Source organism: Alnus glutinosa, chromosome 1 (genome assembly GCF_958979055.1).
Source record: "Alnus glutinosa chromosome 1, dhAlnGlut1.1, whole genome shotgun sequence".
Taxonomy (NCBI): domain Eukaryota; kingdom Viridiplantae; phylum Streptophyta; class Magnoliopsida; order Fagales; family Betulaceae; genus Alnus; species Alnus glutinosa.
Window position 1 is genome coordinate 16,460,119 of NC_084886.1, and position 10,035 is coordinate 16,470,153.

The 10,035-nt window shown below is 37.2% G+C and overlaps 1 protein-coding gene across 1 annotated transcript; it reads right to left on the reverse strand.

Annotated features, from left to right (window-relative positions):
• Positions 1 to 619: 619 nt before the first annotated feature.
• On the reverse strand, positions 620 to 4,676 carry LOC133874839 (armadillo repeat-containing protein LFR). The gene is made up of 8 exons (XM_062312726.1): positions 4,415 to 4,676; positions 2,724 to 2,893; positions 2,502 to 2,644; positions 2,112 to 2,368; positions 1,764 to 1,869; positions 1,527 to 1,665; positions 1,310 to 1,437; positions 620 to 1,174 (listed from the first exon to the last, which is right to left on the reverse strand). Exons 1-8 carry the CDS (start codon positions 4,599 to 4,601, stop codon positions 919 to 921), a joined length of 1,386 nt encoding a protein of 461 aa, XP_062168710.1. The 5' UTR covers positions 4,602 to 4,676; the 3' UTR covers positions 620 to 918.
• Between the last annotated feature and the right edge of the window lie 5,359 nt (positions 4,677 to 10,035).

A 10,035-nucleotide genomic window follows, 5' to 3' on the forward strand; every position in this document is an offset into this window, starting at 1 on the left:
ATCAATATTCAACAATATTTACATGAATCTCTCTTACTCTCTATGTAAGGTATGTTCACATATAGATCGAGGCAATCATGAAAAAATTCATTACCAAAATTTAAACATAAAAATAGTTAAAAAAAAAAATTACTCAAAACCAAAAGTCGCAATACACTTACATCTCACTATGAGATAAAAGAGATTCTTTCTAAAAGGAACAAAACAAAGGAACAAAATTCTCTTTTGCTAAGAATAAGTGGCAGCTGGTCTTGATCTCTTTACTTCTATTCGGTGGCACAAAACTGAGGTGCGGCACTCTCTATTTTCCTCTTTCACATCTATTTATTACACTTATTACACCCGCTCTTAATTAAAAAAGTGAAACATAAATGCAAACTGAAAGCGGTAAAGAAAATTCAACAAAAACAACTTCCCCATCTCAAACTAGATTTCCCATACACAAGCCAAATCTCTTGAACAAATTGCTGATATCTGTATATTTCACTAATGATTTGAGTATTGTAGACCCAACAACTTTATCCAGAGAAAGATCAGAAAGTGATTCAACTTTAACATTTTCTTCTTCAAGGATCTGCACAACAGCAATATAAAAACAAAAACAAAGAGGGAGGAGATATAACAGCAGCAACCAAGAAAGAACTACAAGTACAAGCCATATATATCGTCTTCCATTTACATCAAAATTACAACAAAAACGGATTACAGATGCACAGGAATACAGCCTGTGATGCTGAAAAAGAGTATAAACATAAGCAATAACTAAAGGCATCAAATTTGGACCAAGTAAAAAGTTCTTCTGATTGATACTCATGTCAGCAGATATATACAGTGATCCCAGGTGTCGTCAATAGGTCAACATGAATCCAATATTCTTGGAAAGCAGAGCCAAATAACCAAAAGATGTCTGGTTTCCAGTTACATGCCCCAAACACCGCGAGCTGTTGCCACTTTGTTGTTTGGTCTAGATGTCAGTTCATACAATATCCTCGCAAATGTATCAGAATATCTACCCTCTGAGAAAAGTATCTCCGCAAAGGCATTCTCATAAGCTAGCAGCAAGGTTCTGTTCTGTGGTTCAGAGACGAGGCTCTCAAGTATCATTGCAGCTTTCCTGCAAATTTCTGGAACAGGATGTGGTGTCTTGATCACTTTCAGCAGTCGATCAATTGCCCTGAATTTAGTGAATTGTAAAGAGAAACTATTATGGATTTCAGCAAGAAAATTTTCCATTTTAAAATATTTAAAAGAGAAAAGAATACTTAAATAGCAAACTGTTAGTCATTTGAAAGAACAAAAATAAAATCACCATCGCTCGCTGGCAAGCTTCAATCTGCAGTCCATATTAACTTCTGCAAGGTTATAGAGTGCACCAACAGCAGCTGCTTGTGCATCTAGGGCTGGTAAGCTCATAAGATCAACTAAACGCCTGTGTATCTGCAGTTTTCCATTCACCCGTCATTATATTCGTAGCCCATAAGATTCTTGTTCAATCTAATTGTATGTGAAAATTATAATTAAACAACCTGTGGAACAAAGGGAAGAAGGAAAGGCTCGTTATCAGGATTTATTATCAAACGTCCAAGTAATTCAGCAGCCGCACAATGCCATGCTTTGACAGCAGATCCCAGCACTCCCATGATGGCTTGAACTGCACGTTTCTCTCTGTTTTGTGGAAATAATTAATGAACTTATCAACCAGAATTTAGAAATCAAAAAGTAGCATGAGATAAAGCAAAGAAAAAACTGGTCAGATTTCTCACGTTATTTTGATGTAGGATGGCTTTGATGAGCTAAATATTCGAAGATCAAGCAATGGAGCCAAATTTACAATTGTCTCAAGGGCATTTGTGACAAGTTCCTCATCCTCTGTTAACAATGGGAACTTTTAGAGACATTATACACCAAAATATAATGACAGAAACATTAAAAGGATTTTTTTCTTTTTTCTTTTTTAAAAAAATATATATATATACTAGGAGATACTGATATTGTACTTTTAAGCATACATTTTAAATGCAATTATACTTCTCATTTTAGATGAGACATTATGTACTCAAAATTGATGACACAAAAGAAATTCTTAAGCTTTAAACAACAGAACTTCTCACCTGTGATGTGATCTTCTATGCACTGGAACACCGTTTCGAAACAATGTCGATGCTGGGCCATAATAAGTTCATTTTCTGGCATGAAAGAGAAGTTCCGGATGATATTTGAAGCAGCAACAGCACACTGCTGTTTTTCTGCTCGCCCTTCTTCATCTAGATTAAAGAGACCATCTTCATCAAACCACCAATTTGAAGAACGAGATTTGGACATATTGTTCTGCACTACTGCTTCTGTAACAGAAGAACCAGATCCTAGACTGCCATAAGAACACTATCCCATAATCAGGTTCCAATTACTCAAAAGTGAATTTAATGTATTCAACACTTGGATCACACAGAAATTTATACATATATAAACAGAAAAAAGGAAAAAAAAAATGTCATATTTACCCAGGATGCAGGTGAGCGCCATTTGAGCCCAATGCCTGAAACTCATTCCCAAATCCTGTTACAAGGGAATTCACACCTAGTGTTCTGACCCTCGGTGCCCTTGTGTGTTCTTTTGGAAGCGCTATATCACGCCAGTCATCAATCTGTTCCATTTTATATGCAGTGAGTACTTATGTCATAATGACAAAAGTAAGCATGGGATATACGAACAAAAACACATACAACTTGGAGAAGGGCATCCAGCAAACCAGGTATTTTTGCAAGAGGGGTTGCATCTTTGCGCATGTCATCCTTTTCCTTGAATGAGAGCAAGGTAAGAGTATTTAATGCCCAGGTCAGCTCACTCTTTAATCCACTTTGAAGAGCTAGAACAATCCTTTTATTGTTTTGATCTAGAAAGAGCATAACACTCAGAAGGGGTCAAAAACAATCTAAAATAGAAAATAGACAAAAAAAAAAAAAATTGTGAAGATCTTGGAAAGACAGTGTATGGATAAGAGAAATGAAGAAAATGAAGAGATGCAGCAGAACGTATCAGAATCATAACCACCTGCAAATTTAGTCCAAACTGGTTTATGAAGAAAACAAAACCTTTGGGGAAAGTCAGGGGAATGTCAGAAGCATGAGGGAACACCTCCCAGAAAATCTCAGAGAAAGACATATCAAAAAATAAAATAAAAAAAATCTCAGAGAAAGACTGAAACCACTTGGGAAGCATGAATGAAATAGCAGAACAGATAACATTGAACTCAGTATAAATGATCTCGAAGCATGTTATTCTTTTATTATGCTTCGCTTCCCAAACCTTATAGGACTCATGTAAATTCTACACTTATTTCTTTACATCTTCTCCTACAATTCCTATTGTGGTCTGCCACATAAACTTTCTTGACAATTCCCATCTGTTGCACCGAAGTGTACTTGTGACATTTCAATTCAATTTCCCACTTTATCTCACTCACACAAAATTCTATTTGCCTTTTCTTGCTTCCATTTCATAGTTCAAACACACTTAATCACTCCTGCTTCAGCTTCCCACCCTGTCACCGTGGTTATTCTTTTATTATGCCATATCACCCTTACTGGCATTAGGCAAAAACATGCAGTGTAGGCTACTTAACCAGTGCCCAACAATAACCAATAAATGCTCTGCAAATGCATTCATCTCAACATAGCCTCTCGAAATGGATGCATGTTACAATACCGACAACATATTCAACTCAAACTAAACAGTCCCCAAGGAGAATGCTAAAACCATAAATCAATTCACCATGCGAGTCTGCTAGGCTTTGATGCAAAACAATGTAAATGCCAACTCGATCATACAACAGAAAAGGTATTGCATTGATCTGACCCTCCTACACTCCACCATGTCAAATCTAGGTCTATCACAATTGCAACCCTAATCAAGACATACATATATGCATAGATGAATAACTCTCGGAATTAGTAGCATACTACTATAGCGTTTAAAGCAGATTGAACATTTATTTGCCTCCTAATGATACACTCTTGAAATCCCTAGCATATTTTACACCATTTAAGCGAAATCCTAAAGTTTACTTTTATAAATATTACATCACACCAGTAGCAAACTCAGCTTCTAGCTCTAAAATTAATGTTCCTTATGACTTAATTCATGCATTAGGGTTTAAAGCGCATTTAATATATTGTTGCGTCCTAATGATACACTCTTGAAATTTCTAGAGTATTTTATAGCATTTAAGCGAAATCGTAAGCTTTATGTTTATAAAAATTACATAATACCAGTAACTTGTTCAGTTTCTAGCTCTTAAATTAATATCTTCTTAGAGCTTAATTCAAGTATTAGGGATCACAACAACTAGAAGATTGACTAAATTTTAACTGTAGGAGTGAAACAGAGCAGAGAGTTAGGGTTTTGAAAAACTGACCGGCGAAGGAGCTGTGAACGTGGAGAGACGGGCCGAGGAGGTTCGACGGAGCCACGGTTTCAGCTGCGGCGGCTGCGGCGGCGGCGGCGTTGCTGTTGCTGCTGCCGAATGGGCGGCCTCTCTTCGGCGCGGGAGCGGTGGCCCCGCCAGCCGCTCCAGCCGACTTGCCTTGCTCTCTCTTCTGCATTGCGCTCTCAGCTCTCTCTCTCTCTCTCGGGTTCGGCTTCGGCTTCGGCTTATGGCGAATTTGGTAGGTAGTATTAGCGATCTGTGATCTACTTCTCTGGGGTTGGAAGCGTTTGGGCCCAAGTCAGTCTGTGCTGGGTTCTCAAAAATTTTGTTGGATTTGTCTCCTTCTTGGGCCTTCTAAAACAAAAGAGTAATGCTACGTACACTTCCTTTAACTCCGTCTCATCGTTGGATTGCTAGCTATCTTTTTATTTTCAAATGAGAATTACACTTGTGGTATCATAAGTGAAAAGGAGAGGGGAGGGGGAGACTCACGGTGCTAGTGTTTTCCCTCAGGCATATAGGGCAAGGGTGGCTTTTGTCTCCAAGCCTTTAGGCTGTTAGAGTTCTTGATCCTTTCGGTGCTTGAACCGGTGGAGGTTGTTAGGTTTTTCTTTTTCTTTTTTCTTTTTTTTTTCTGTAGTTTTCTTGTTGCAAGTAGTGATTTTCAAGTGTTGTCCTGTGAAGAACGGTGGGTGTTGGTAGATTTCCGGTGGAGATATGTTCAAAGTCATAACTTTTATTCTCGGCTGGATTTTCTCCAACAAGAATTGTCCAATTGCGGTAGCCGGCCTTTTTTGGTCAAGATAGTCACTTAATGAGGTCGTGTGGTTCATCTCTAGTCGATGTGTGGCCTGCACGAGCCGGCGATTTAGATCTTATGTTTTATGTGCGTGTAAGCTACAGCTATTTTCTCCGATCTCAGAAAGTACCGATCTAAGCTCGTGAAGATCGCTCATCGCTAAGGGGGTTCTCGGAGAAGGCACATGCTTTACATGCACTGACTTCGGTTGTCGTTTCTTTCCCGTAGCCTGTATGCTGGGTTTTCTGTTTGTTTTTTTGGTTATATATTCTTGCTTGTGTTCACAGTTTACCGTTTGGTAGCTGCTTTAAGTCAAGTTTTTTCTAGTTTTGTAGGTAGAGGTTCTTTATCTCTAGTTCACTAAGATGGCCTTCGGGTCCTGTTTCTCGCCTTTGGGCGTTGTGATTGTATTTTGTGCTTTGTTCTTGTATCGTTTTTCTCTGATTATGTAACCCTTTTGGGGAGTATTTCTCAAAAATAAAGAATATGAAGGCACTGTGTTTAAAAAAAAAAAAATTGTTTTTATTGCAAATAGGATAGTATTGAAATCCTGCAATTTTAGAGAATTTTAGGGATTTCTATATAATACCTCCAACTCAACTAGTTGATTCAAAATAAAACCGTTTGGATTAAGTTACGTAAACATTAAAAATAAAGCAAAAAAAAAAAACTAAAATGAGTTAAATTGATAACATGTGTGAGCAAGGTGATATGAATTAACTAGTAAAAAAATACAGGAAAATAATAGCCAACTTTGTTTATTTCATCAATAACCATCGCTTACTAACGTAAACAGCTGTTACAGACAGATAATTACTACACTCAACATGAGAGCACTTATCTATTAAAAAAAAAAAAAAACTTGTAGGAAAGAAGGACCTTTCAATTTGAGAGGACAAATATCAGTTTTATTTAAATAAACTGCTCTCATGTTTTTTTTTTTTTTTTTTACTACGTATTTACACAAAAGGGGAGGAAGAATTCAAACTAATGACCTCCGCTTCACGAAGTATGGTCTCCAGCCGATTGAGGTATCCCTTTGGAACTTCTTTCTACAGTCTCACTACTGCTATTTCTTGACATACATACTTATTTATACTAAACAACATAATTAGGAGCGGAGCCAGCTTTTAGATTTTGAGGGGCCAAATTAAAAAAAATAAAAATTGAAGGGCCAAAACTAAAAAAATTAGGAGTAAAATTTATTTATTTTTTTATTTTTTTTTAGAGGGGGGAAACCTTTGGCTTGGGCCCCCAAGCCAAAGATGTAGCTCCGCCCCTGAACACAATAGTTATCTCTAATTCTACGTTCTTGATAGATCGCAAACAATAAAAAAGTAAAGTTCAAATATTGTAACTAATTCATTATTTATTGAGTTCATCTTGTAAATTAATTCATTATATATTCAACAAACACCCAATTAATCCATTTGGCTGATTAAACAATACATCGAAGGATCTTATATGGTTACAAAGTTAAAGGTTTTGAGCTTCAAACCTTAATTTCATCATTTACTTCTCATTTTAATTAAATATTTCATATGTTGGATTTTACCGATTAAAAATATAGTTTGAGTTTATATGTGATGAAATGTTAAAGTAATAATTAAATAATTAAATTTATTTTTTCTTATCGATTTAAATTTTTAGAACAAACAGTGATAAGGTTTAATAACCGAGGATTTATGATTTGATTACTTTATTTCCCTCGCTCTAAATTTTTTTTTTTTGTCCTCAAGAAAGAATTCTGGAAATTATAAATGATCTTTCCACGTTGCTTCCACGGTCCACCTTCAAACTTTGCGCAGTGTTCGTGGGCCTCGTGGCTGCTCCACAATCTCTTTCGTCTGTCCTTCTCATGTCCCATTCCTGTCTGCACGGCACGTGAGTCCAAATTAAAGGCCAAAGGACGCGTAAAAAAAAGGAGAAATGCTTGATTATACACTCTTATCCCACTCTTATCCTACCATTGTCTACGTGGACCAATAATGTTGTTAAAAAAATAGGGTCCCACTATACTCTCTCTACTATCTCTCACATTATTGGTCCAAGTACACAAGGGTGGGATAGGAGTGGAATGAGAGTGTACAACCAAGCATTTCTCAAAAAAAAGACACTCATTACCGAAACACCACGTGAGAAAAAGAAACAAATGTCCGAGGAGTTGTGTTGGGTGTCCCAAAAGACAGTCATCACATTCATAGCATCCGGTGCTGGTTTCTCCAATTTTTATAATGCAAAATATATATATATATATATTTTTGGTCTTTCGAGCAAGTGAAAGGGCAAAATAGGTAATGCATATAATGTGAGTGTGACAAAATGAGTCATTTCCGATTATGATTATTTTTAATTATTTTTTTTCGATTTTTTTTAAATTCGGATAAGTGATTATGAGAGACCATTTATGGGACCTATCTAACCAAATAAAATTTGAAGTCCTGATTTATATACAACTGGAACACAATTATTGCACAACTCCAAGGCACATTGGGATGAGACTCACAATGGGTCACACCCCAATATGTCTTGGAGTTGTGTAATAATTGTGTTAAAGTTGTATTTTTAGCATTATCTTAAAAATTGAGTTGTCCAACCATTTATCCTGTCAGGTAAGTTTAATGAGAAATGCTAGGTGTACCAAAACTTTTACAAAGAGACCTTTACAAACTGACGTGGCATTCTCCATAAGACAAAAATGCCCTTTAAATCCAAAACAAAGCTACAGTCAAAAAATGCCGATCTCGTCAATCTACTCCGACCAGCAACGTGGAAAAACTGGACAGCACTTCGGCCGGTCATCCAGCCACGACCCCAACCCCTCGACGATCGGCGACCCTCTGACAGAGACGGCGACATGGAATTCGGCCGGTCTCGGGATTATTTTCGGGAGATCCGGTCGGATCTCTCAAACCCACGCCGGTGTGCGTGGGTGCGTTGATTTCCGGCCGAAAACCCACGCACACTGGCGTGGGTTTGAGAGATCCGACCAAGAATCCATCGTGCAACAGAAAAAGAGAGAGAAACCAAAGACCGGCCGGATTCCATGTCACCGTCGCATCCCGACCCACCAACCTTCGCCGGTGTGCGTGGGTTTCCGACCGAAAATCAACCCACCCACGCCGGAAACCCACGCACACTGGCGTGGGTTTGAGAGATCCAACTGGATCTCCCGAAAAGAATCCCGAGACCGGTCGGATCTCTTGAAAAGAATCCCGAGACCGGCCGGATTCCATGTCGCCGTCTCTGTTGGAGGGTCGCCGATCGTCGGGGGGTTGGGGTTGTGACTAGATGGTCGTCGGCGTGGGTTGGTGGGTTGGCGTGGGTGGGGAAACCGGTGGTCGAGGCTGGGTTCAACAGGAAAGGGCAGGGCATTTTTGTCTATTGGTTTCAAAATTTTTGACCATCAATTGACGTGGAGGCTCATATGAGGTTCCACGTCAGTTTGTAAGTTTCTTTTTGTAAAAGATTTGGTACATATAGCATTTCTCAAGTTTAATAAGTAATCTCTCACAATCACCTGCCTCAATTCTTTTAAATTTGAATAAATAATTATAAATAATCCTGATCTGTCAATTTTCCCTCCTCGTTTTGCTACTTTTCTGCAACACGATGGATAACAGATAGCAAGAAAGGAAGCTACCTTTGTCAACTCAATTACATGTACAAAGTTTTTTTTGAAAAAAACAAGCAGGAATGTAGTTGAAAATTCAGTAGAGCATTTGTGATTTATAAGTATAGGCAAGTAATTGATGCAGCTTTTTAACTAATATTTTGTTGTGCCATTAGTTACTCTGGCCTTCGAGACATGTATTGAACCTTCTTAAACTTCTAGTAATCTTTTTATTTATTTATTTGTCATATTAGAAGAGTATTCATTTTATCATCCTTTATCTAAACCAATAGTCCTAAACCTTTATTATTAGTGAGAAATGATACAAATTCATTTCATTTTTAAATTCACTATTAGATTTGTTCAATGATATTGAATTTGAAACTTGGAAATGAATGTCTAACATGCCTCATTATTAGCATAAAAAGAACTACTAAGATTGGTGAAGAAAATGGGAGACACATATCATTTCTCTTTAGTTGTTTGTTAAGATGGCCAAAAGAAGATGTGAACGTTTGGAAAAACACAATTAGTATGGTGGCTGCCTATTTGTCTAGCTGCCCTATGATGGCGTGGCCTCCAGGGCTGTCGTCCGGTGGCCACCAAGGCCACCAAATCACCACCATAGTGGGTGCTACCACTGTAGACAAGTATTTTTTTATTTATTTTTTATTTTTATCATGTAAATGTATTTCTCAATTTTTTGTTTTCCATAAACACCTCTCAAAATTTTATTCAAATGTCTTATTTATTTATTTTGTGGACTTAACATACAACACTTTTTTGAAGTGCGGTTTCTCACCGAATCAATTTTCAATTTTTACCTTTTCAAAACTCAAAACATTTCCCAAAACTTTATCCGACCAATAATTTCTATAACACATGATGGTCAAGTAGGGTCACATAAAGTCTCTTAAATCAAAATCAACGTGGGAACAACAATGACACCCCCCCCCCCCAAAAAAAAAAAAAAAAATCCTTTTTTTTTTGAAAAGGTGTTCTATATAACATAAATGTGAAAAATCTTTTGTATTTTTTGAAGTGTTTTGTGTTAAAATAAAAAACAAAAATTTTAAGGAACGGAACCAAAAATATTAAACCACCTAATGGAAATTGGGAAGTTCCCCTTGTAAATTCAAGCCAAGAAACATTTTTGTAATTACCCAAACAAGCCTTTTAGGTGCTCTCGTGCTCTTT

Bases quoted from the DNA above. Each gene is read 5' to 3' on its own strand.
- LOC133874839 (XM_062312726.1), bottom strand. From the start codon at position 4,601: ATGCAGAAGAGAGAGCAAGGCAAGTCGGCTGGAGCGGCTGGCGGGGCC. The intron at 2,645-2,723 runs GTATGTGTTTTT...AAAATGGAACAG, and splicing joins TGGATGCCCTTCTCCAAGTT to ATTGATGACTGGCGTGATAT. The intron at 1,870-2,111 runs GTGAGAAGTTCT...CATTGTTAACAG, and splicing joins CATAGAAGATCACATCACAG to AGGATGAGGAACTTGTCACA.